Genomic DNA, 26,072 nt, shown 5'->3' with positions numbered 1-26,072 from the left:
TCTCTTTCCTCCAGGGCATCCTTCTGAAGAGAAGTGGGAAGTCCCTGAATAAGGAGTGGAAGAAGAAATACGTCACACTTTGTGACAACGGCCTCCTCACCTACCACCCAAGTTTACATGTGAGTATCCAGACATTTGGTGTAGTTCCGTTTGCAGTGGACCGTTTTAGCTATGTAGGGAATAGAGAAACGACAACATGCGTGCTTGTCCCTCACACAAAGTTGAAATGAACGATTTAACGTACATTTATCAACAAGGTTTCCAGAGAGACATAAAAGCTAGCAGAGATCTTCCACCCTCTGATTATAAGATCTCCATCTTAGATGACTGTTATTAGTGACGGCCCACGGAACAAGGGGCGTCTGCCCTCTTGTTCTAGTGGTCCAAGTCTAAGATGTTGGTTGCTCCCGTGGGAGACCCAGGTTCATATCCCGCGTGGTACACCCGGTCCTGGAGTTATGGTAATGGAGACATGCATGGCGCTAGCTGCTACTGCTGGGGGTCTGCTGTGCGCCTGCCACGCCCGGGCCACCACGCTAGCTTGTATTTATAATGGCGCTCGCCGCTGTGCGTGGCGCTTGTTGGAGGCTGAGGGACCTGCCACATCCGTCTCTGTCAAGAGTCCCGCTGGGCCACTAATACCTCTTAAACACTCCGCTGCAGCCTGCCGGCAGACAGCTCAGTCAGGACCCCCCCCCCCCCCCCCCCCCCCCCACCACCACCACCACAGCACGACACGGCTGCCTCATGCCCTGCTTGTCCCGGTCTACAGACCTCTAACCCCTCCCACTCCCACTCATGAGTTCTCGCCTTTGCATTTAATCCTTAAGAGTCTATTGACACATAACAACATAATAAAAAAAATCCCCATCAAAAAATCAGTCAATTTAAGCTAGAGAGAGATCAGGTTTTTGGCATGGACTTCGTCTCAATCCACCGCATTCGCATCAGTGGGATACCGAGCTACAGCGGTCTTCTCACGAAAACGGTTATAACGTCCAAACCGTTTTAGCTACTAACTATTATGACCACTCTATGGAAAGGGGAGACTGAGGAGCACGGGACTCGTCTGAAGGTAACCCATACAAACGGATGGAAGTATTTTTGTGTCAACAAAAAATAAGGGGTTAAATATGTCTCCAAAAAACATATTTCCTGAGATTTCTTACACTACACTTACATAAACATTTTAGAACACCTGCTCATTCAAGGGTTTTTCTTTTCTTTTTTACTATTTTCTACATTGTAGAATAATAGTAAAGTCATCAAAACTATGAAATAACACATCCGGAATCATGTAGTAACCAAAAAAATGTTGAATGAAAATATATTTTATTTTTGAGATTCTTCAGATAGCCACCCTTTGCCTTGATGACAGCGTCACACACTCTTGGCATTCTCTCAACCAGCTTCCTGAGGTAGTCACCTGGAATGCATTTCAACTAACAGGTGTGCCTTAAAAGTTAATGTGTGGAATTTCTTTCCTTCTTAATGCATTTGAGCCAGTCAGTTGTGTTGTGACAAGGTAGGAGGTATACAGAAGATAGCCCTATTTGGCAAAAGTCCAAGTCCATATTATGGCAAATAATAAGCAAAGAGAAACAACAATCAAATAAGCAAAGAGAAACAACAGTCTATCATTACTTTAAGACATGAAGGTCAGTCAATAAGGGACATTTCAAGAACTTTTAAAGTTACTTCAAGTGCAGTTGCAAAAACCATCAAGCGCTAGCCAACTGGCTCTCATGAGGACCGCCACAGGAATGGAAGACCCAGAGTTATCTCTGCTGCAGAGGATAAGTTCATTGAGATTTACCAGTCTCAGAAATTGCAACCCCAGTAAATGCTTCACAGAGTTCAAGTAACAGACACATCTCAGAATCAACTGTTCAGGGGACACTGTGTGAATCAGGCCTTCATGGTTGAATTGCTGCAAAGTAACCGCTACTAAAGGACACCAATAATAAGAAGAGACTTGCTTGGGCCAAGAAACACGAGCATTGGACATTAGACAGGTGGAAATGTGTTCTTTGGTCTGGAGTCCAAATTGGAGATTTTTGGTTCCAGCCGCCTTGTCTTTGTGAGACGTGGTGTGGGTGAACAGATGATCGCGTGTGTATTTCCCAACGTGAAGCATGGAGGAGGAGGTGTGACGGGGGTGCTTTGCTGGTGACACTGTCAATGATTTATTTAGAATTCAAGGCACATTTGACCAGCATGTAGCTACCATAGCATTCTGCAGCGATACGCCATTCCATCTGGTTTGGGCTTAGTCCCACTATAATTTGTTTTTCAACAGGACTATGACCCAACACACCTCCAGGCTGTGTATGAGCTGTTTTACCAAGAAGGAGAGTGATGGAGTGCTGCATCAGATGACCTGGCCTCCACAATCCCCCGACCTCAACCAAATTGAGATGGTTTGGGATGAGTCGGACCGCAGAGTGAAGGAAAAGCAGACAACAAGTGCTCAGCATATGTGGGAGCTCCTTCAGTACTGTTGGAAAAGTATTCCAGGTGAAGCTGGTTGAGAGAATGCCAAGAGTGTGCAAAGCTGTCATCAAGACAATGGGTGGCTATTTGAAGAATCTCAATATAAAATATATTTTGATTTGTTTAACACTTTGTTTGGTTACTACATGATTCCGTATGTGTTATCTCATAGTTGTGATGTCTTCACTATTCTACAATGTATAAAATAGTAAAAATGAAGATAAACCCTTGAATGAGTAGGTGTTCTAAAACGTTTGACCGGTAGTGTATATCTCCTAGATATGAGACAGACACTTCCAAACCTTATTCCTGGTGATTTATTTTTTGGCTGTCTTTTTTTGCCGTTTATGAATGTGTCATTGAATGCGTTTCTATGGACTATAGTAGTAAATGCCAAATTCAATATTTTATCAAATAACCCCCCAAAATTTCATTCAAATAGCGAAATGATCCATTGTATGACCATCTTAAAACAATTCCAAATGTTAGAATATGTTTAGTGAAAGTTGGAGAAGTATTTGTGCACATTAACTCCAGATTTGTTTGACCTTAGAGTCCAATTTGAAATAGTATAATGTATATTAGCAAGATCATAGATTAACACTTCTCGGCAAAAGACATTCATACTCGTAAAAGCATTGTCATTTGCTTGCGACATACAGTAAGTAGACTAAATCTGGTTTAATGATCATAGATTAGCTTCAAGTGCCTCTGTGTCCACATCACCAACAAACTAACATGGTCCAAGCACAACAAGACAGTCAAGACAGTGAAGAGGGCACCACAAAACCTATTCCCCCTCAGGAGACTGAAAGGATTTGACATGGGTCCTCAGATCCTCAAAAGGTTCTACAGCTGCACCATCGAGAGCATCCTGGTTGCATCACTGCCTGGTATGGCAACTGCTCGGTCGCTGACCGCAAGCCACTACAGAGAGTAGGTTGTACGGCTCAGTACATCACTGGGGCTAAGCTGCCTGCCATCCAGGACCTTTACACCAGGCGGTGTCAGAGGATGGCCCTAGAAATTGTCAGACTCCAGCCACCCAAGTCATGGACTGTTCTCTCTGCTGCCGCACGGCAAGCGGTACCCGAGCGCCAAGTCTAGGTCCAAGAGGCTTCTAAACAGCTTCTACCCTCAAGCCATTAGACTCCTGAACATCTAATCAAATGGCTACCCAGACTATTTGCATTGCCCCCCCTCTCTCTCTTTTACACTATGCATAGGTAACTCTACCTACATGTACATATTACCTCAAATACCTCAACTAAGCGGTACCCCCGCACATTGACTGTACCGGTACCCCCCTTTATATAGTCTCGCTATTTTTATTTTACTGCTGCTCTTTAATTACTTGTTACTTTTATTTCTTATTCTTATTTCTTTCTTTTTTTAACTGCATTGTTGATTAGGGGCCTCATGAGTACACATTTCACTGTACACCTGTTGTATTCGGAGCATTAGACTAGTACAATTTGATTGGATGATATTCTTCTCGTGAGATGATAATGGATTAATTTAGTACCCATTGTTAGCAGAGCAATGTAGCATTGCAGTGATGTACAGGTAATTGACAAAATAGGGAGTTGGGCCACAACAAGCCGCCAGAACAGTTTCAATGCACATTGGCGTAGATTCTACACATGTCTGGAACTCTATTGGAGGGATGCGACGCCATTCTTGCACTAGAGATGTTGTGTTGTACTGATGGTGGTGGAAAACGCTGTCTCAGGCGCCACTCCAGAATCTCCAATAAGTGTTCAATTGGGTTGAGATCTGGTGACTGAGACACACATCTTCTAAACCCCCTCTGCTCCTTTGAGGCCCCTCATTGAAAGTCACTGAGATCTCTTCTATCATGGTAGCCAAAATAATGAACAACTGGGCATTTTTATAATTAACTTACCTGTGTGGAAGTACCTGTTTTCAATATAATTTGTGTTCCTCATTTACTCAAGTGTTTCCTTTATTTTGGAATTTACCCGTATGTAATTGACTAGTTAGCAGCTCTGTAGATCTAGATCATTATAGGTCGTAGGTCACCTGAGGCATGTCTATAAGCTCTGTCTGGAGTGTCTGTCTGCTAACTTACTGAGCAGAGGTGAGGCAGAACAGGAACTGCTGTCACATTACTAGACACCTGTTTATTCCCATTCTGAGCAACCAAGCAGACAGAGGGAGAGAAGGGGAGAGAAGGAGAGATAGAGACAGAGGGTGTTATAGAGACAGAGGGTGTTATAGAGACAGAGGGCGTTATCGAGACAGAGGGCGTTATCGAGACAGAGGGCGTTATCGAGACAGAGGGCGTTATCGAGACAGAGGGCGTTATCGAGAGAGAGAGAGACAGAGGGTGTTGTAGAGAGAGAGACAGAGGGTGTTGTAGAGAGAGAGAGAGAGAGAGACAGAGGGTGTTGTAGAGCGAGAGAGAGAGAGAAAGAGGGTGTTGTAGAGAGAGAGAGAGAAAGAGGGTGTTGTAGAGAGAGAGAGAGAGAGAAAGAGGGTGTTGTAGAGAGAGAGAGAAAGAGGATGTTGTAGAGAGAGAGAGAGAGAAAGAGGGTGTTGTAGAGAGAGAGAGAGAAAGAGGGTGTTGTAGAGAAAGGGTGTTATAGAGAGAGAGAGAGAGAGGGTGTTGTAGAGAGAGAGAGAGGGGGTGTTGTAGAGAGAGAGAGAGAGGGTGTTGTAGAGAGAGAGAGAGAGAGACAGAGGGTGTTATGGAGAGAGAGAGAGAGAGACAAAGGGTGTTATAGAGAGAGAGAGAGAGACAGAGGGTGTTATAGAGAGAGAGAGTGGGTTGGGAGCGAGAGCAACCGGGAAAGAGAGAAGGTGGGTAGGAGAGCGAGACATGGAACGAGAGCGCGAGGATCCCTTTAATTTCGCAGTCAGCCAAGCCATCCACACAATCACCTTCTGTTAATTCTATCTGCTACATCAATTAAATTGTTTGTAGAAACTAATTGAATGTGGCTTAATCACACATCTTAATAGCTTTGCACGCTTCGATCTGGCTGTTAATTCCAGCAATAAAATGAAATGAGAATGAGGAGCGCTAGCTGGCTGGGTAATTAGAGAAGAGGCAGGGGAAGAGATGAGTGCTTTATGGCAATGTGATAAAGGAAAGGAGAGAGATTTAGAGATGATGGGGAGGGTGCACCCAGTAACCCAGTAAAAGGCCGAGCAGAGCGCAGAGTTCTCCTCATTGATATCTGCTGATATCAATGAGTTTCACCTTGGCTTTCCTTCATCATCCACTTGGGATGGTGATGTTGTTTTAAATCGAAATCAAATGACCAAATTGAAAGAGAATGACTGTTTGCGTTCATTAGTCTACTCATTAAGCCTCTAAAAGCCAACTAGCTTGTGAGGCAGCATGAGCACAGGTGATACCTAATGTTCTGAAAATTCTCTTAGCTGTCGATCAGTCGTTTTTGGTACTTTTTTATTTTGCTTTGAAGTGGATGAAAGATATATGTCATATCATAAAACAAAAGTGAAATGTTATTTCTTGTCAGCTAATGGGGGCAGTTTGCGTTTTATTTGTTGTAATGAAATATCCACGTTTTAGAGTAATGACATTGACTCTGTGTGTGTTTTGTGATGCTTGTGTGTTCCAGGACTACATGCAGAATGTGCACGGGAAAGAGATTGACCTGTTGAGGACCACGGTCAAGGTGCCAGGGAAACGACCACCCAGAGCAGTCACCACTATCGCCCCCACCGCCAGCCCCAAGACAAATGGGCTGACCAAGGACCGCAGCACCCTGCAGCTGGGCGTAGGCACCACAGGTAAGAGGGAATGCCTAGTCACCACACTGTGGGTCCATTCTAGACCTCTGTACCAGATATGGGTCAAAACATATGACAAGCTAGCTTTGATTTAGATTACATGTTATAATAGAACAAATAAAATAATCCCAAAAGCTTGAAGCACACCTCAAATACTTTGAAGACAAATGTACACTATATATGCAAAAGTATGTGGACACCCCTTCAAATTAGTGCATTCATATGTGGACACCCGTTCCTGACAGGTGTATAAAACCGAGCAATCAGCCATGCAATCTCCATAGACAAATATTGGCATTCAAATGGCGTTACTGAAGAGCTCAGTGACTTTCAACGATGGCATCTTTCCAACAAGTCAGTTCATCAAATTTCTAACCTGCTAGAGCTGCCCCGGTCAACTGTAAGTACTGTTATTGTGAAATGGAAATGTCTAAGAGCAACAACGGGTCAGCCGCGAAGTGGTAGGCCACACAAGCTCACAGAACAGGACCGCCAAGTGCTGAAGCGGGTAGCGTGTAAAAATCGTCTGTCCTCGGGTTGCAACACTCACTACCGAGTTCTAAACTGCCTCTGGAAGCAACGCCAGAGCAATAATTGTTCATTGGGAGCTTCATGAAATAGGTTTCTATTGCCGAGCAGCCGCACACAAGCCTAAGATCACCATTCCCAATGCCAAGTGTTGGCTGGAGTGGCGTAAACTCGCCTCCACTGGAGCAGTGGAAACGCATTCTCTGGAGTGATGACTCACGCTTCACAATCTGTCAGTCCGACAGACTAATCTGGGTTTGGTGGATGCCAGGAGAATGCTGTAAAGTTTGGTGGAAGAGGAATAATGGTCTGGGGCTGTTTAGGCCCCTTAGTTCCAGTGAAAATCTTAACGCTACAGCATACAATGACATTCTAGACTATTCTGTGCTTCCAACTTTGTGGCAACAGTTTAGGGAAGGCCCTTTCCTGTTTTAGCATGACAATTCCCCCATGCACAAAGTGAGGCCCATACAGACATGGTTTGTCAAGGTTGGTTTGGAAGGACTTTGCTGGCCTGCACAGAGCCCTGACCTCAACCCTATCAAACAACCTTTGGGATGAATTGGAACGCCGACTGCGAGCCAGGCCTAATCGCCCAACATCAGTGCCCGACCTCACTAATGCTCTAAATATAAGTAAGTCCCCGCAGCAATGTTCCAGCATCTAGTGGAAAATCTTCCCAGAAGAGTGGAGGCTGTTATAGCACCAAAGGGGGGACCAACTCCATATTAATGCCTATGATTTTGGAATGAGATGTTCGACGAGCAGGTGTCCACATACTTTTGCGCATGTAGTGCATTTTGGACAAACTGAGAAGGTAGAAGTTCCCCACTAATGACTGAAACAGGGTCAGATATTCCTCCTAACGGTTATGGCCAGGTTTGGGATTAAGGTCATCTGATTTTAGGTTTGCGGTTATAGGAACAACTTCTACCTCGAGTCAAACCGCAACCAAGCACGGTGAACGACCACCGACCAAGTCATTTGCAGGATATCAACTGAATAGCTTAAGCTAAGCAACCTGATGCCCAGTCCAATTGTATGTAAGCCTCTATCGACTTCATGTCCAGTCCAACAGACAATCAATAGAGGTTCTTCAATGGACTGAAAGAGACACCAGGGACACTAAAGTATTCAGAGGAGGGGTTTCACATGAATACCATTCACTGCCCAGAGGATACAATAAAGTATGCTCCTAATAGGTGGATTTAGGTATGTAATATGTATTTTGTTGCTGTAATTGTGTGAAAGCTCTTTAGATTATGGTACAATGTCATAAAATGAGTCCCTACAAGCCAATTGTCTCAATGTATGATTTTTCATTATGCAGATGAGCCAGCACAATATAAAAACAATGATAGGATTACTGAAGTAGTGCTTGTGAGGCTATTAGATTCTACCTTCAATTACTAAATAGGGAATTGATGAATGAGATCTCCGTTAAATATAATTAATTTGTTTATAATAATTCATTTCAAAGAAAAAATAAGATTTATCCATTGAGGGACATTTTATTTTGTCCAGATGTAATAAGTTTGCTGTGACCTAAATTCCATCAGCCAAATTTGTATGTAATGTCACAGGAACAATTATCAGGTTGGAGCTTGACTTGCGTGTCCTGCCAATACCAATGCCTTCCTTCCAGTCCACACGGGGCCTATAAATAGACTTAGCTGACCGGTTGGATGGCTGTCAATGAGGGTGCCTGCTCTGCTCTACTCTGCTCTGGCAGCTAAGCCCAGAGAGGCAAAAAGAAGCCAGTGATTCTATTTAGGGGTTAGGATTAAGAGTAATTAATACTAATTAGCAGAGTGGTCCCCAGAGGGGGGATAGATGGGGGGGAGGGTAATGAGGGCGTCCTCTATCGGCCGAGGAGTGGGGTCCATGTTACCTCCTGCCATGGCTGTAGCTAATTGGAGTGTGCAGTAGTGGAAAAGACAGTCCAGACAGCAGAGAACACTTGTGGCCCAGACCTTTCTTATTTTGTTGGGTCCTGGCCAGGATTTGAACATCAGGACCCCACTGGACCACATTAATTAGTCAAATGGTAGAGAAGATATAGGAGTTTACAGAGTGAAGGATAGGGGGTGGAGGTCAAGAGTTAACCTTCAGGATAAAAGTAGAGGAGAAAAGAGCAGAGGTGTCCCGTATCTGTAGGAGGGAGAGGAGAGTTAGGGAGAGGAGAGATAGGGAGAGGAGTGGTTCTGGGAGCCGGAAAGAGGAAAACCACAGAAAATGATTTTGTCTTTTATAATGAATTCTTATTTTTCTCTGACAATTTTACTGTATTTGCACGGGTATATACACCCCCACATTTTGCCCTCAGAACAGCCTCATTTCGTCAGGGCATGGACTCCACAGGGATACTGGCCCATGTTGACTCCAATGCTTCCCACAGTTGTGTCAAGTTGTGTGGATGTCTTTTGGGTGGTGGACCATCCTTGATACACAAGGGAAACTATTGAGCGTGAAAAATCCAGCAGCGTTGCAGTTCTTGACACACTCAAACCGGTGCGCCTGGCACTTACTACCGTACCCCGTTCAAAAGCACTTAAATATTTTGTCTTGCTCTTTCACCCTCTGAATGGCACACATGCACAATCCATGTCTCAATTGTCTCGAGGCTTAAAAATCCTTCTTTAACTGGTCTCCTCCCCTTCATCTACACTGATTTACGTGAATTTAACAAGTGACATCATAGCTTTCACCTGGATTCACCTGGTCAGCCTATGTCATGGAAATATGTTTTGTCCACTCAGTGTAGTTTCACTCTGCTGTAAATACAGAGCTAGTAAAGGATATCTTTGTGACACCCCATTCTAGAGGTTCAATTTTTTTTGCATCCGGGAGGGGAACAATACGAGACGATTTGCGTTAATCTCCACTTAGGGGAGAAAGGTTACAAATCACGGCAGGTCTTCTCCCGTTTGGAGCACCCTCTCCTCTCCTGGTGCGATCGGCGTGAGTTTGATTTCATTAGGCATGCAATTGATGAAGGGAACAAAGGGGTAATTTGTCATTCATGGCGTCTGAATCGCAACCCTGTCTTTGCCTTTGGTAATTCATTCACTTCCATGGATCTAAAGACCTTTTATAATCACAGGGGGTGGAGGGAGGAAGGGAGGGAGGGAGATGGGAGATGGAGAGAGAGAGTAAATGAATGAACCCATGTGTCTATGAGTGAAAGAGTGTGCAAGCTTAATTCCTTTTCCTCTCTCTGAGTGTTCAGCGGAACCGTTTTAAATATGATCCTCTCCGTTAATACGCATCCAATGGTGTCACCCACGACAGATGCATTGTATCAAAGTATTAATGAGGCCCATCAGTTTTAATCAATCGTATGGGAGGCAGAGATGTACTGTCTGTGGGGAAGGCGCAGGGAGGGGGTGGTGTGTGCCTGTGTTTTGCTCGCGGTACAACTCCTTCCTTATACATTGTAAACCACTCTTCCTCTTGCTCTGGGCTACACATACGTACAGTCCAACCAGTGGGCACGGACTGACCACCACCACAACCATGTCTCTGTCTCACTGGCCACCAGCCCGGTGCGGGTGTGGAGGCTGGGGCTGGCCCCTAATGGTTCCTAAAGAGGATGAGGCTGGTTGTGGAGGGGAGGATAGTTAGATGACAGGGCTGAGCCATAAAGGGGGGTGGTGGTGGTGGCGGGTGGGCGGTCAGACAGGCGGTGTTAGTGAGCAGTGATAGTGATGATAGTGGTGGTGGATTGCACGGCCACAGCCGTTGATGATGTGCTGCTTCTCTCCTTCCTTTCCTCCCTCCCTCCCTCCCTCCCTCCTTCGGTCCCCCACATTAGCATTAATGCCTCGTTATCCTTCTACTTGTACATAATGGCAACAACTCCCCGGTTGGGTCAGGCCTCGGCGTCACGACTCATCAGCCCTCTGAGGGCATGCATGGTCGCGCCGGCCCAAAGAGAAATGAGAGTCAAGACGACATTACCGCTACCGTCGCTCTGTAGCTACTCGCTAATCCATCGCTTCTACTTAGCTAACAGCCACAGCAAGAGCCAGCCCTGCTGCTGCTGCTCCACTCCTTTTCTCTCTCTCCTACACACTTATATTTGTTAAATGAACATGTCAAATGAACATATTTCTATAAATGTTTTAAATGCCGGTGTAGGCCTACATGATCGCTGTCGAGATTTTGGACATTTCTATTAACTTTCAGGTGTTTACAAGCAATCTTATGCTGCTTTCACATAGAATTGATGGTATTTTGCCTGTAAAAAAAAAAAGGGCAATGTTTATATGACCCCCTTACAAACAGGCCCATTTTTACCTCATTCTTGACTGCATTCTCTTTTTATACCTCCCGTGCACATGCCGGCGAATAGTGGTCGTTGTGGTGTGCCGATGTGGTTGGCCGTCTATATTAATAAATCCATTATTCATTCATTTACGGAGGTCCTAAGAAATATTCTAAAACTAATCAAATGTATTTTCAAATAGAATGGCATATTTTGAGTTGAAATGATGTTACGTCCAAATGAATTCAATCAATAGTTCATTATTTTGTTCATTAACCCTTTGACACGTACCACCTGAACTGGTTTGATCATTCTACAGTGGTCCTTGCAGCTTACGCTCAAACCGGTGTGATTAGAGCGCTTATTTAGAACATCCGGCGCTAGAGCTGGCCACACCGTTTTTTTTCTCACAGAAACATGTTGCACAAACACAGTCCTTACAAAGTTATGTCCTGAATGTGACCAGTTTATTTTTGGATGCAATGTTCAGACATACATAGAAGTAGAGACAGAGTAACACAATCATCCGAACCGGAAAGTGTAGGCTACATTAGTCCTAGCGCTAACTGAGGAAAGATTGACATAACACAAGCAGTCATATTTAGCTAACTCTCGGCTGACAGAAACCACCATATGAATGATCTAACAGCGATTACTATGTACAATTCATCACATCATGGGTGAGCTCACCATTGCTTGAAATAATTGAGTAAAACACTTTTAAAAAATCTAAAGTAATCCGATTATGAGTAGTTTCTGCGCACCACCATGTTTGTTTTTTCGCGTCAACCAAAGATAAGAAGTGGAGACTAGATGAGTTTGGTCTGTTTGCGGTATGCATGTTGAAGGGGGTCTGTCGTCTACGATCATTCACTTCCGCAAGTTTACTCCGGAACCATTCCTTCACCTCATTATAACATCTTTGGTCTGACAGATGTTTACGTGACACCCAGAATGCATTGTATAATGTCAACAAACATGGCGCCACACATGGCTGGCAAATAGCTAAGCATTAGCTCATCATAATTTACACACATTCATAGGTGTCCATTACAATCAGAATGCATTATTTGTCACCAGTACTTGAAAACATGTGAATAAAGCTGTAAATACATGATGCTACATAAACACATACATACTGTATGCCACAGTAGACACAACAACAAAATACAGAAAATAAGGCACTTACTTTGATAGGAACGCACACATGTTCAAAGTTATTATTTGAAAGTAAAAAAAGAATGAAGGCAATGTGAGCATCAGGCAGAAAATGTGCTACGAGGAAAACGTTTGTGCAAGACTGCGCAAATGTCTGCATACTTGGTCTGCGGAAACACTGGGGAAGTGCTTTGGCTCTCCTCAAAGAGAGAAGTTTGTCCCGCTCAGTAAAACTTAAATTGTCCGCAACAGTGAAATGGGCTACTTCTATGTGAATTAATGAGGAGGCGGAACACACCTCAATTCAAACTGTTGTAAGAAAATACAACTTGAAATTGACAAGTTGAAACAGCCTATAGATTAATAGCAGACAGCACTGTCCTGTTACGTAACAATCACATTTTGGAACAGTGAGTGCATTCTGACATCACCTGCATGAAACAACTCACGCTGGGGCGACCGTTAGAGACATTTGGAACTCACGCATGAAAAGGTTTAAACAGACAAGACACACTTACCCCGATCACAGTCAACACACATATATTTTGAAGTAAGAATATAATGGAATATAACAGAATAAAATACACATTTATTTTCCCACACAACTTGTGTCACGGGAACGTGTGGTACCGCTGTCCCCCCTTTGGGTTTTTGGAGTTGCCTATACTCGATCAAGCAAAAATAATAGTCCTATACTTGATTTGGGCTACAATATTGCCAGCTAAATGTTTCTGGTTAATGATAGATGAGCAAACAAAATGTGTAATAGATGAGCTATACCACCTCCACTTATTTCCCCAGACAGAAACCAGTTAACCAAATCGCTATACAGAGGGTGATTCAGTGAAACAAAATCACATTGATGGAGACCAGTCAGTAAAGTCACAGGCTTTTGTTCGGGAGTAGGCCTAGTCTACTAAATAATCCACTTGTTAAACTACATAATATGCTATCGAAATGCTGTAATAAAATAGCCAACTAGACAAGATGATCAAAAGCAGCGCTCACCTCAACTTAGCTAACCGTACCCCATTGTAGCCTAATACAAACGGCGATTCAGTGAAAACAAAAATCTGACATTGATTGATTTATCTAGACGAGACCACACGCTTCTCTCAAAGCAGCACGATGGCGTGCTGTCCTAATCAAAACGGTGCTGAAACTATCATCTAGGTGACCACAGGTGGGTAGGCTATTGCTTCAAATTTATTTCAACGATTGGATGACTTTGGGAGGTTCAGTAAGCAACAATTTGAAACATGCCTTCAAATGCATTAGCCTACTTTATTCCAATATTTTCGTCATTCCGTGATATTTATTCCCACAGTAATTATTTTTGGATGCATCCAATTATGGTTAAGAAAACAGTGCATGCTTATTGGGGTTCTATGCAAAAATATGTTAGAAGTGACATGCCTTGCAAAATGTAGAACTGGGCAGGAGGATGGTTACTGGCGCTGCTTAGCAACCATGAAGAGATTAAGAGCATAGAGCGTGCCAGTGCCGTCTCAGCATTATGGCTACATTTATAGTAAGCCGTAGGCAGAAGTTTACCAAAATGATTGCTTGGTCGTTAGGCAGAAATACAAGTTTAGGCTTTGATACCAGCAGTACCTTTGACATGTAAGGAAAAGGCGGGAAAAAAAGTAGGTGGTATGGTGAAGTTCACAGTTGCAAATGAGAACTTGTTCTCAACTAACCTGGTTAAATAAAGGTGAAATAAAAAATTAAAAAAATTAAAAGTTGGCGAAAAAACATATTGGTATGAAAGGGATATGTTTCTTCTAAATTATCACAGGAATTACAATAATGATTTTATTTTGTCGCCAAAGTTTTCCCCAAAAACTTTTTCAGGAGTTTATTTTTGTAATGACAGTATTTCTACAGTACAGTGCCTTCAGAAAGTATTCATATTCATTGTGTTAGAGCATGAATTCAAAATGGATAAAAAAATCTACACCCAATCTACCCATCTACACACAATACCACATAATGACAAGGTGAAGACATGTTTTTATAAATGTTTGCAAATGTATTGAAAATGAAATACAGGAAGATCTCATTTACATAAGTAGTCACACCCCTGAGTCAATACTTTGTAGAAGCACCTTTTGCAGTGATTACAGCTGTGAGGTTTTTTTTGATAAGTCTCTAAGAGCTTTGCAAACCTGGATTGTACAATATTTGCCCATTTTTATTATTTTTCAAATTCATCTAGCTCTGTCAAGCTCAAGTTGATTGTTAATGATTGCTAGACAACCATTTAAGTCTTGCCATAGATGTTAAAGCTTATTTAAGTCCAAACTGTAACTAGGCCACTCAGGAACATTCAATGTCGTCTTGGTAAGCAACTCCACTGTAGATTTGGCCTTGACTTTTAGGTTACTGTCCTGTTGCAAGGTGAATTTGTCTCCCAGTGTCTGTTGGCAAGCAGACTGAACCAGGTTTTCCTCTAGGATTTTGCCTGTAGGCTTATATATAGCTGTATTTGGATTATTTGTTATCCCAAAAAATTCTCTAGTCTTTGCCGATGACAAGCATACACATAACATGATGCAGCCACTAACATGCTTGAAAATATGGAGACTGGTACTCAGTTATGTGCTATGTTTGGGGCAAATCCAACACAACTCTTTGTATTCAGGACAAAAAGTTCAGTTCTTTGCCACATTCTTTTCAGTATTACTTAATATTTTTATTCTGTACAAGCTTCCTTATTTTCACTCTGCCATTTAGGTTGGTTTTGTGGAGTAGCTATAATGTTGTTGATCCATCCTCAGTTTTCTCATATCACAATCATTCAACTCTTAACTGTTTGAAATCTCCAGCAACTGAGTTAGGAAGGACGCCTGTATCTTTGTAGTGACTGGGTGTTTTGATACGCCATCCAAAGCCTAATTAATAACTTCAGCATGCTTAAAGGGATATTCAGCTTCTGGTATATTTTTACACATCTACCAATTGGTGTCTTTCTTTGAGAGGCATTGACAAACCTCCCTGGTCTTTTTGGTTGAATCTGTGCATGACATTCAATACTTGATTGAGGGGCTTGCCATAACAAAGGGGTTGAATATTTATTGAATCAAGACATTTCAGCTTTACATTTTTTATTAATTTAATGAAAATGAGACAAACAATATTCCACCTTGACATTATGGGGCATTGTGTGTAGATCAGTGACACAAAATCTCAATTGAAGCCATTTTAAATTCAGGTTGTAACACAACAGAATGTTGGAAAAGTCAAGGGGTGTGAATTATTTCGGAAGGCAATGTACCTTGTGTAAATTTCGCCTATATAAATAGCCAGTTGAATAGCTTTGACAGGTAATTGGTGTGTGATTGTCTCAGGATGGTGCTGTATTTCATTACTACAAACACTTACCTCCAGACATTTACCAATGGAGAATGGACGGCTGGAAACAGTGCCCGGGGCAATAAAAGTTAGGTAGGTTCCCCCACAATGTGCTACAGTACATGTCTGAGACAGAATGACAAAATGAACATGGAGATATGCTGTATTGTTTCTTGACGTGGAGGTGGAATACCCCATTGCCAATCAGGAAATGTGTATGGTGTTAGAAAGTAGAATGTTCTAACATGGATACAGAGTGCACCATTTTTTACATTCACAACAACATCACCAGAACCACAGAAATTGATTAACAAGGCAAAAGTACTTCTGCTAGGATTTTGATGTTTTCATTAGATATTTTCTTAGCGATAGTACACAGGCCAACAACACATTCTAACAAGTAGTATGACTCTTGGCCTTCCAAAAGGGGACTTTCTCCCCCCGCTAAATAAATACACAAACCCTGCTTGGATTCATATTTAAAATTCAAGTAACAATCATGTCTAATTGTCAAATGTGATGCTAATGATTAATGAATTAAACATGTATTCATCAATTAGTCCCCACAGAGTATACCTAGACCATTCCTGCATAAAACAGCGGATAATGTAATTACACTGGAGCTATAATCAGCTGGTCGCCTCAGGGGAGAACTCTTCTCTATCTGCCCCATAGAAATAGTATTAGCACACCTATTAGACTACAGTATCATATGTCTTGTCAAAATATCAAAGGTTGTAAATGTTGTTTTTCTGTTCTGCTTTAAAGATGCACTATGCAGATATCGCTCTGCCATTTTATGGTTGCAAAAATGAGAATAGTTTGCATAATTTCAGTTTATTGGAGAAGACAAGCAATTACTAAATTGTGTAGAGAATCACTGTACTATCTAAACCGCTGTGAAATATCTTTTCCATAACCAAAAATATTGTATTTTCAGCTGTTTGAAGCTGGTGTACAAAACTGAAAGTTAAAAGATGCAAAAACTAAACGTGAGAACAGGAATCATAGAAATAACAGACTTAGAACAGATCTAGCACTTTTTAGATTTGTTTTCAATGAGAATGACAGATCTTTAACTCACATTTCTATGCAAATTTAGTCATGTCGACCCAAAAAGTTAACTTCAGATTTAAAATTGTCAATCATCCCAGCAAATCAAAATTGGTTTTGTGAAAGTTCCAAGAACATTCGTTAGGTTACGGCAAATGTTCTCATAACACAAAAAAAATTCCACTTGTGCTGATGGTTATACAGTGTTTGTATAAAACATTTGCCTGACGTTGCAAGAACATTCCCAGAACACATTTTGTCTGTTCTTTAAAGGTTCCCATAATGTTTCATTAGGTTGTGGGAACAGTCTGGTGGGAAGATATGTTCCCAAAACACAAAAACTGTTCAGATGTGCTGATTATTACAAATCTGCTATTTGGTTGCGAAAACATTTGTTTCTAGAATGTTCCCATACCACATTTTTTTTATGTCATTTAAAGGTTTGTAAGACATTTCTTTAGGTTCCCACAACACAAAATCTGTCCAGTTGCGATGACATTCTTGCAATGTTTGTATCCGGGTGCACAAAACATTGCCTCAATGTTCTTAGAATGTTATTCCTATGTTCCCAGAATGTTATTTCTATTTTTTGTTTTGAACAGTCCACGGAGGTTCCCTTAATGTGTTAGGGATATCTTACCGTTGAGGAAGTTAGTTGTACAACACTCCATGTACTGTAGAAACATATATGTCAATTATTTGGAATTGCATGCCATTTTATTAGACATTTATTGTACATTCCTGTGCCACTGGGATGAGACTAACACCAAAATAAATGTGTTGCTTCATAGCCTTTGTCTTTCAAAAGTTAGGAATATCTAAATCTAGAAAAATGAGTATCCTCTATTGTTTCTTACCCTACCAATCCTGTTTACAGTGTATACTGTACAGTTGGGAGGTTTTGACTTTTGTTTTCCCTACAAACTTGATTTCAGAAATCATGTTAAATTATTGCTTGGCAGATTGCGGTAAGGTGTACATACATGTGCATATGTACTAAGACATACAGTGCTGTGAAAAAGTATTTGCCCCCTTTCAAATTTTCTCTATTTTTGAATATTTTTTGATACTGAATGTTATCAGATCTTCAACCAAAACCTAATACTAGATAAAGGGAACCTGAGTGAACAAATAACACAACAATTGCATACTTATTTAATTTATTGCATAAATAAAGTTATGCAACCCCCACTCCCCCTGTCTGAAAAGTAATTCCCCCCCTTACACTCAATAACTCGTTGTGCCAAATTGAGCCGCAACGACTCCAACCAAACGCTTCCTGTAGTTGTTGATCAGTCTTTCACGTCGCTGTGGAGGAATTTTGGCCCAGTCTTCTATGCAGAACTGCTTTAACTCTGCGTCATTTGCGACTAACCGGTGTCCCCTTCACAGAGTCAATGTGAAGGGGACACCGGTTAGTCAAGGTAATTGAGGTAAGATGAACATGTAGGTAGAGTTGAAGTGACTATGCATAGAAATAAACAGAGTAGTAGCAGCATAAAAGAGGGGGAGTGGGGGCAATGCAAATAGTCTGTGCAGCCATTTGATTAGCTCTTCAGGAGTCTTATGGCTTGGGTATAGAAGCTGTTAAGAAGCCTTTTGGACCTAGGCCTGGCGCTCCGGTACCGCTTGCCATGCGTTAGCAGAGAGAACAGTCTATGACTAGGGTGGCTGGAGTCTTGGACAATTTTTGGGGCCTTCCTCTGACATCGCCTGGTATAGAGTTCCTGGATGGCCCCGGGCCGTTCGCACTACCCTCTGTAGTGCCTTGCGGTCGGAGGCCGAGCAGTTGCCATACCAGGCAGTGATGCAATCATTCAGGATGCTCTGGATGGTGCAGCTGTATAACTTTTTGAGGATCTGAGGACCCATGACAAATCTTTTCGGTCTCCTGAGGGGGAATAGGCTTTGTTGTGCCCTCTTCACTACTGTCTTAGAGTGTTTGGACCATGGTAGTTTGTTGGTGATGTGGACACCAAGGAACTTGAAGCTCTCAACCTGCTCCACTACAGCCCCGTCGATGAGAATGGGGGCGTGCTCGGTCCTACTTTTCCTGTAGTCCTCAATCATCTCCTTTGTCTTGATCACGTTGAGGGAGAGGTTTTTATCCTGGCATCACATGGCAAGGTCTCTGACCTCCTTCCTATAGGCTGTCTCATTGTTGTCGGTGATCAGGCCTACCACCGTTGTGTCATCGGCAAACTTAATGATGGTGTTGGAGTCGTGCCTGGCCATGCAGTCATGAGTGAACAAGGAGTACAGGAGGGGAAAGAGCACGCACCCCTGAGGGGCCCCCGTGTTGAGGATCAGCGTGGCAGATGTGTTGGTGCCTACCCTTACCACCTGGGGCGACCTGTCAGGAAGTCTAGGATCCAGTTGCAGAGGGAGGTGTTTAGTCCCAGGGGCCTTAGCTTAGTGATGAGCTTTGAGGCCATCCGATTTCAGTACAAAGGGAAATCCACTAGAAACATTAGGACCCTGGTGGCGCACCAGACTAAGTAGCCTACAGCATTGGTGTAAAGTAACTAAGTAAAGAACTTTGAAGTGCTACTTTATTTGTTTTTTGGGGTATCTGTACTTTACTTTACTATTTTTATTTTGGAAAACTTTTACTTTTACTCCACAACAGTTCTAAAGAAGTATGTACTTTTTACTCCCACATATTGTCCCAGACACCCAAAATGCTCTTTATATTTTGAATGTTCAGGCAGCAATATGGTCCAATTCACGCACCTATCAATATAACGCGTTGTCATCGCTACTGCCTCTGTTCTAGCGGACTCACTCGGCAGGATAGCCTAGTGCTTAGAGCGTTGGACTAGTAACCGGAAGGTTGCAAGTTCAAATCCCCGAGCTGACAAGGTACAAATCTGTCGTTCTGCCCCTGAACAGGCAGTTAGCCCACTGTTCCTAGGCTGTCATTGAAAATAAGAATTTGTTCTAAACTGACTTGCCTAGTTAAATAAAGGTAAAAAAAAAAAAAAAACACGAATACTGCGTTTGTAAATTATGTCTGAGTGTTGGATTGTGCCCCTGGCTGTCCGTAAATTTTTTTTTTTTAAACAAGACAACCGTGTCGTCTGGTTTGCTTAATACAAGGAATTTGATTTATACCATTTCCTTTTTCCTTTTACTCAAGTATGACAATTGAGTGATTTTTCTACCACTGTACGTACTTCAGTACATTTAACACCAGATACTTTTAGACTTAATGTTTTTTTCAGAACCAATTTAATTGAATCCAGACATGATTGCTGAAAAATGTTTAGGGAACGTTATTGGAACAATCATTTCATAACATCACATTGTGACTTTATAAGAGTAACGGGGAACGTTTCCCTGCATAGAGATCCTACAAAATCTAAGCTTCCCTGCTTGTTGATATAGGTGTCTCGGATGACATATCCATTAATGTTATCGGAACATTCCAGTAATGTTTTCTCAGAACCAATTGAATTGAATCCAGACATGAATGATTAGGGAACGTTATTGGAACAATTATGTCATCATGTCACACTATAACTTAATGAGAGCATTGTGGGAATATTCCCTACTTGTTGTTATGGGCGTTTTTTTAAATAATATCTCCATCAACATTAGCAGAATGTTCCCGTAATGTTTTCTCAGAACCGTTTCGATTGCTCTCACAGTATGTTCTAAAAACATTACTGCTATATTGTGTTATTAAAATACTTGGAAACCTAATGAGAATGTGTGGGGAATGTTCTGTGGTGGATGTTATAGATGCTGTGCACATAACATTCCAAGAATCTGTCATTGTAAAAATATATGTATGGGAAAAAAACTAACATTTTGTTGTCAAAAACATTCTTGGAATGTTAGGGAGGTGACCAAGAACCCGATGGTCACTCTGATGGAGCTATATAGTTCCTCTGGAGATGAGAGAGCCTTCCAAAAGGACAACCATCTCTGCAGCACTCCACCAATCAGGCCTTCGTGGTAGAGTGGCCAGACGGAAGCCACTCCTCAGCAAAAGGCACATGACAGCCCACTTGGAGTTTGCCAAAAGGCACCTAAAGGACTCTGACCATGAGAAACAAGATTCTCTGGTTTGATGAAACCAAGATTGAACTCTATGGCCTGAATGCCAAGCGTCATGTCTGGACTAAACCTGGCAGCACCCCTACAGTGAAGCATGGTGGTAGCATCATGCTGTGGGGATGTTATTGAGTTATTGGATGTTATTGAGCGGCAGGGACTGGGAGACTAGTCAGGATCGAGGGAAAGATGAACGGAGCAAAGTAAAGAGAGGCCCTCGGAGGGTGAACCTCCGCCCCAGTCTAACAGGACAATGACCCTAAGCACACAGCCAAGACAACGCAGGAGTGGCTTTGGCACAAATCTCTGAATGTCCGTGAGTGGATCCCGGACTTGAACCTGATCTAACATCTCTGGAGAGACCTAAAAATAGCTGTGCAGCAACACTCCCCATCCAATTGGCAGAGCGTGAGAGGATCTGCAATGAAAAATGGGGAAAACTCCCCAAATACAGGTGTGCCAAGCTTGTAGCATCATACCCAAGAAGATTTGAGGCTGTGATCACTGCTTCAACAAAGTACTGAGTAAAGGGTATGAATACTTATGCAAATGTCATATTTTTTTTATATACACTTGTACAATATTATATTTTTGAGTATTATGTGTAGATTTGATTAGGAAAATAAACTATTTTGTAAATTTTTGAATAATGCTGTAACGTAACAATGTGGTAAAAGTCAAGGAGTCTGAACATTTTCAGAATGCACTGTATATTAAATATACTAATAATACTAAGCACTGTTCGATGATGGCACTATTTTCCAGGCGAATTTTAAGGCATTTTGTTCTAATCTGTTGTAATCTGTTCTATCCTGTTCACTAAATGTGATGAATCTTCTCTCACTTACAGTCTAGAAAGTTACATTTTTTAAATAAATGTTTCCTGGGGTTCGAACTCCCCTTCCTCTCTTTCTTCTCTCCAATGCCCTGATTTGGGGATGCTAATTCAGCCAGCACTCCCCAGCATGGTTCCCCCTCTCTACTCCTTTCTTTCGCTGCAATCCCTCCCTCCCCTCTGGGACCTGAAGATAAATATTCCCGGGCCCAACAAGATAAACACTGATACTAATTAGACATGATTATGTGAATTTGATACACTTATTACTCCCGCTAATGAGAAGGACGTATTATCCTAACAAGAGCGCAGCGCCGCTTAGTTTACTTTACACACGGCACACATTACAGTATATCTAGCAACTGTTGTTGTTGTTAAACCTCAATCAAACATTTGTTTTTTTTTAAATATAAAGTCTTGTAATTGTGAAATAAAAAGGCCCTGCCGTGTGTGCTGTTTGTCAGTCATCTTATTACAATTAATAAAATAAATATAGGACTTTTACCGAAACAAAGTTTTTGACTGCTACCCTCTCATAAGTCTTTGCTCTGAGTATATTAAGTCTGTTGCTAAATTATTGCTTCTAGTCTATCATTTTTTTGGGAGAATATCCAGCGGAGATTATAGTATACTTGATCACTCTCTTTGTTTTTAGTACAGCCTAAGGAGTAGGTCGTATTGTTACACTTTCACTCTATTATCTCTAGTTGGGCTTAATGTGTGTGGTAACAAACTCTCATGGGCAACTTTTATAGTATGTATTTATTTATCGCACCTCTGACAATAAAAACGAATACTTGATAAGGCTGTTGATTTACTGATGAATACCATGTAGATAATTTACCTAATCAACCAAGGAGGACTTATTTTGGTTATTTTGATTTGTGAATTAGTGTCGGGAATAGTTCATCAATTAAGTTTTAATTGACATCATTTTGGTACAAAGGAAACTCATTATTATAAGCTTAATTTAATAAATACAATTTAAAAAAAATATATATATATATACACTCTAGATGAAAATATGCATTCTGTGGAACTATAGCTATAACTGTAGAAGAAGTCAAGTCAGGATCTATTGTGTTGTGTGGCTGTCGAGACTGGAACAGGAGGGAAGGACCCCACACTGCGCTGCCTATCCCATGAATTAGTAAAGGGAGGCAGGCAGGGAGGCATCCGTGGCTTGCTTGATTGGAAGTCGGTGAGAAAGAGGAGACCTGCCTGCCGACGGCGGGAGAGATGGATGTGGCAGTCAGAAGGATGAGGCGAGATAATTAGCGATCAGTGTATCTTGTTAATTAAGGGCTAATTAGAGACCGAGGCAGAGGGAGAGGGGGAGATGAGGGGAGGCAGACGGGTTAGGAGGGTTTACACATGTAACACAGAGAAAGAACACAAGGAAGGTGGCGGCAGCATTGTGCAACTTTACTATGCTGGATCATAGCTTTCACCTGGACTCACCTTGTCGGTCTGTGTCATGCTTTATCCACTCCGTGTATATGGCTTGTTTGATGCAACATACACTTGGATTTACAAAAGAGACTTCTAACTTCAGTGAAATGCACCTCCATGTACAGGTATGCATTACATTATTTTAAATTCTCTTTCTCTCTCCCTCTCTCTCCAGGTGCGCCCCATTCTAACAGCAATACATCACTCCAGTCAGAGCGTTCGGTCAGCGGAGGAGGCCTGGTGGGCTTCGGTGGCAGTAAGGACAGCATGCACCAACGCTCCTTCTCTGTTTCCAGTGCCGACCAATGGAACGAGGCCGTCATCAACACCAGTGCAAGCACCGGGGCCGGTGAGACTGACGAGCATCCCCCCCCGCCCTCTTCCTCCATCCTTTCTCCTTGTTTTCTACCCTCATTCTATCTTCCTCCTCTCCACTCCCATTATTTTCTCAATGAAGTCTCAGCCATTCAATGTAATTGAAATAGACAGACACACAATGAACAATAGAAAACATCCAGAACAGATCTGGTGCAGTCATATCAGTGTTGGTACAACAGATGTGCACGGGGTCGAATTCATTAGGCCACACTGTAGCAAAATGTTTTGCAACAGAAAGCTAAAATGAGCATTTCTTATTGGGCAAGTTCAGGTAGTCCCTCCTTGTTTCAATCAGTTTTCGTCCGTTTGGTGCCTAATAAATAGGACCTGGAATTGGGGGAATATAACAAAGCTTGTTTTCGTAATGAGGTGATCAGGGCTTTGGGCGCTGTGACTTTTTCGCGTATTGTTATCTGACAGAAGCGAAAGACGACGGTGGAAGAGAGGAAGTGAGCGAAGGTTATTTGCCATCCCGGCACCCTCACTCCGCTCCCTCCCCATCATAGAGCCTTGTCAGCGCACTTGAGTGAAGTAAAATAATACATTCGCTATGCGTGTCGGCTCCTCTCTCTCTCTCTCTCTCTCTCTCTCTCTCTCTCTCTCTCTCTCTCTCTCTCTCTCTCCCCCCTCCCCTCTCTCTCTCTCTCTCTCTCTCTCTCTCTCTCTCTCTCTCTCTCTCCCCCCTCCCCTCTCTCTCTCTGCAATAGGAAAATGAATGCTTTCCGGGGTACCATTCATCACCAGTTATTTCCCCTCTCTTTGTGGTTGGCAGTAAAAAAGCACTTAAATGCACATCAACAGAATAACAGTCATTTCCATGCATGTTTGCACTCTGCTAGTTCTCATTAGTGCGGTTGCGGCGGCGGCCCTCTCCCCACGGGCTCCCAGGGGCCCCGGCAGTTTAAAGAGCGCTCTTTACGAGCGCTGCTGGAGTCCAACGCTGCGTTGCGCGTACGGCCTCGTGGTTCCGCAGACGAGCCCCGTCTCTCATTTGGAACTGCCAAACGATCAATTCTGCCTGGACGCAGGAAGGCAGGCACTTCTATCATCACCCACTACCCCTCTCCTCTCCCATCAGCAGCATGCCCAAAGCAGAATTACTTAGAGGAGAGAGCGTGGTGGGGTCCTCTCAAATAAATGTGTGGCTGTGAGTGTGTGTGTGTGTGCGTGCATGCATATTTGTGTGTTTTCGCATGTATTTTTGCGTCTGTACTCTAGGCTACATGCGTTGTGCATGTTGTTTAGGAGAGAAGCACGTGTCTGGTGAATGTGGTGTGTGAATGTTGATGTGATTTGTATATGTGTATTGCCAAACACTGTGCTGTCATCCCAATCTATGGACACTCTACTTACTAAACAGCCAGCTAAAATCTATTTCCTTGTTTGGTAAACTAAGAGGACTTGACTTCATATTAACATAACTCATTAGCTACCATCTAGACTTCTCCTAGACCAGAATTACAATTCCCTCCGTTACTCTCTTTTTTTTTTCAATTATTTAAATGCTTCTCTTTAAGGTAACCACGAATGAGCCAAATGAGCTGAAAATGATAGATACATTAGAGAAGTCACATCAAAGGGTAAATATGTTACTTTGTCCCCTGTTCTTGCGTTGCCAATTCCATACAATGGGGAAATTCAGAAGGGCTTTAAAACTTGAAAACAAGTAGACTTTAAGGACATTTTTTTGCGTGTGTTTTTGACATTTCACAAGCATTCTTTGAGTATGCCGTACATTCATTTGTAAATAGAGGATCTGAATTAAAACATGTTAGCAGGATACGGTCATCCAATATATGTGACTGGAGGACTAGAAGGTAACAACATAATACTTGATTTAATTGTGACCCCTTTATTTTTTTCACCCTAGTGGTTTCTTCAATAATCAATAGGTGGGCGGTCCACCGCTCAAACCCTTCATGTTTGACTATTTGAATAGACTTCAGTACGCCCCCAATCACTCCGTTATCCTTCGTCACGGTTTCAAGTCAACATAAAACACTGTCCTTCTGGGAAGCCAAATGAATATAGAAAAAAAAAGCTGATAGGCTGAAGTATAAAATGTATTTTAGCCCAGGTAACCATTTCCATATTATTTAAAGGATGTCCTCATTTGTAAACCTATTGAGGGAGAGGCAGAAGGAGACGCGTGGGGAGCTCGCTACGTCTCTTGAATATTGAACGCAGCCTTTTGATTAAATCTCAGCCGCATTTTGTCTATTGCTTCGCAATTCAAGAGAACACTCTTAATCTGGACCCGCACAGGGCTTGTTTTTTCCCTCCTTCATATACTTCATCCTTTACGCCTAGATTCAATGAGAAATAGACTCAACTGGCACCTAAGTGCTGTGATATTTTCTGCGAACATTGACCCCCCCCCCCTCCCCCCGTCAAAGTTTTGTTGTTGTACAATATGTAGTGTCCTGCTAACATGGGGGCATCTGGGAAACAGGAAACAGTTTGACCAAGTCTGAGGGTGTGAGAGTTATTTATTTATTTTACACTGAAGTATGTATGTTTTAAAGGTATTCACCCAGGCTTCTCTGGTGAAGGTATTTCAGTGCGAAGGCAATGCGTAAGTGAATGCAGGACCAGGCAGTTCTGTTTGTCAGGTTCCCTCACTGGGTACTGCTGTAACTCCACTCTGCCCTCCCATCGGGTACTGGAGAGCGTGTTGCATGTGGAGTTTGATTTCCACGCCAGGTCCGTAAT

At 42.4% G+C, this 26,072-nt stretch overlaps 1 protein-coding gene across 3 annotated transcripts in view; it reads left to right on the top strand.

Moving 5' to 3' along the window:
- Positions 1-26,072, top strand: part of LOC110508590 (arf-GAP with GTPase, ANK repeat and PH domain-containing protein 3) — a 222,118-nt gene that overhangs the window by 135,409 nt on the left and 60,637 nt on the right. For all 3 annotated transcript variants that reach the window (XM_021589215.2, XM_021589214.2, XM_036966890.1), the window contains exons 10-12: positions 15-119; positions 6,105-6,276; positions 23,158-23,331. In XM_021589215.2, coding sequence (XP_021444890.1) covers positions 15-119; positions 6,105-6,276; positions 23,158-23,331 — 451 coding nt within the window. The remainder of the gene's footprint in view (positions 1-14; positions 120-6,104; positions 6,277-23,157; positions 23,332-26,072) is intronic.

This window comes from Oncorhynchus mykiss, chromosome 28 (genome assembly GCF_013265735.2).
Source record: "Oncorhynchus mykiss isolate Arlee chromosome 28, USDA_OmykA_1.1, whole genome shotgun sequence".
NCBI classification, from domain to species: Eukaryota; Metazoa; Chordata; class Actinopteri; order Salmoniformes; family Salmonidae; genus Oncorhynchus; species Oncorhynchus mykiss.
This window is presented reverse-complemented; position numbering and strand designations above follow the sequence as displayed.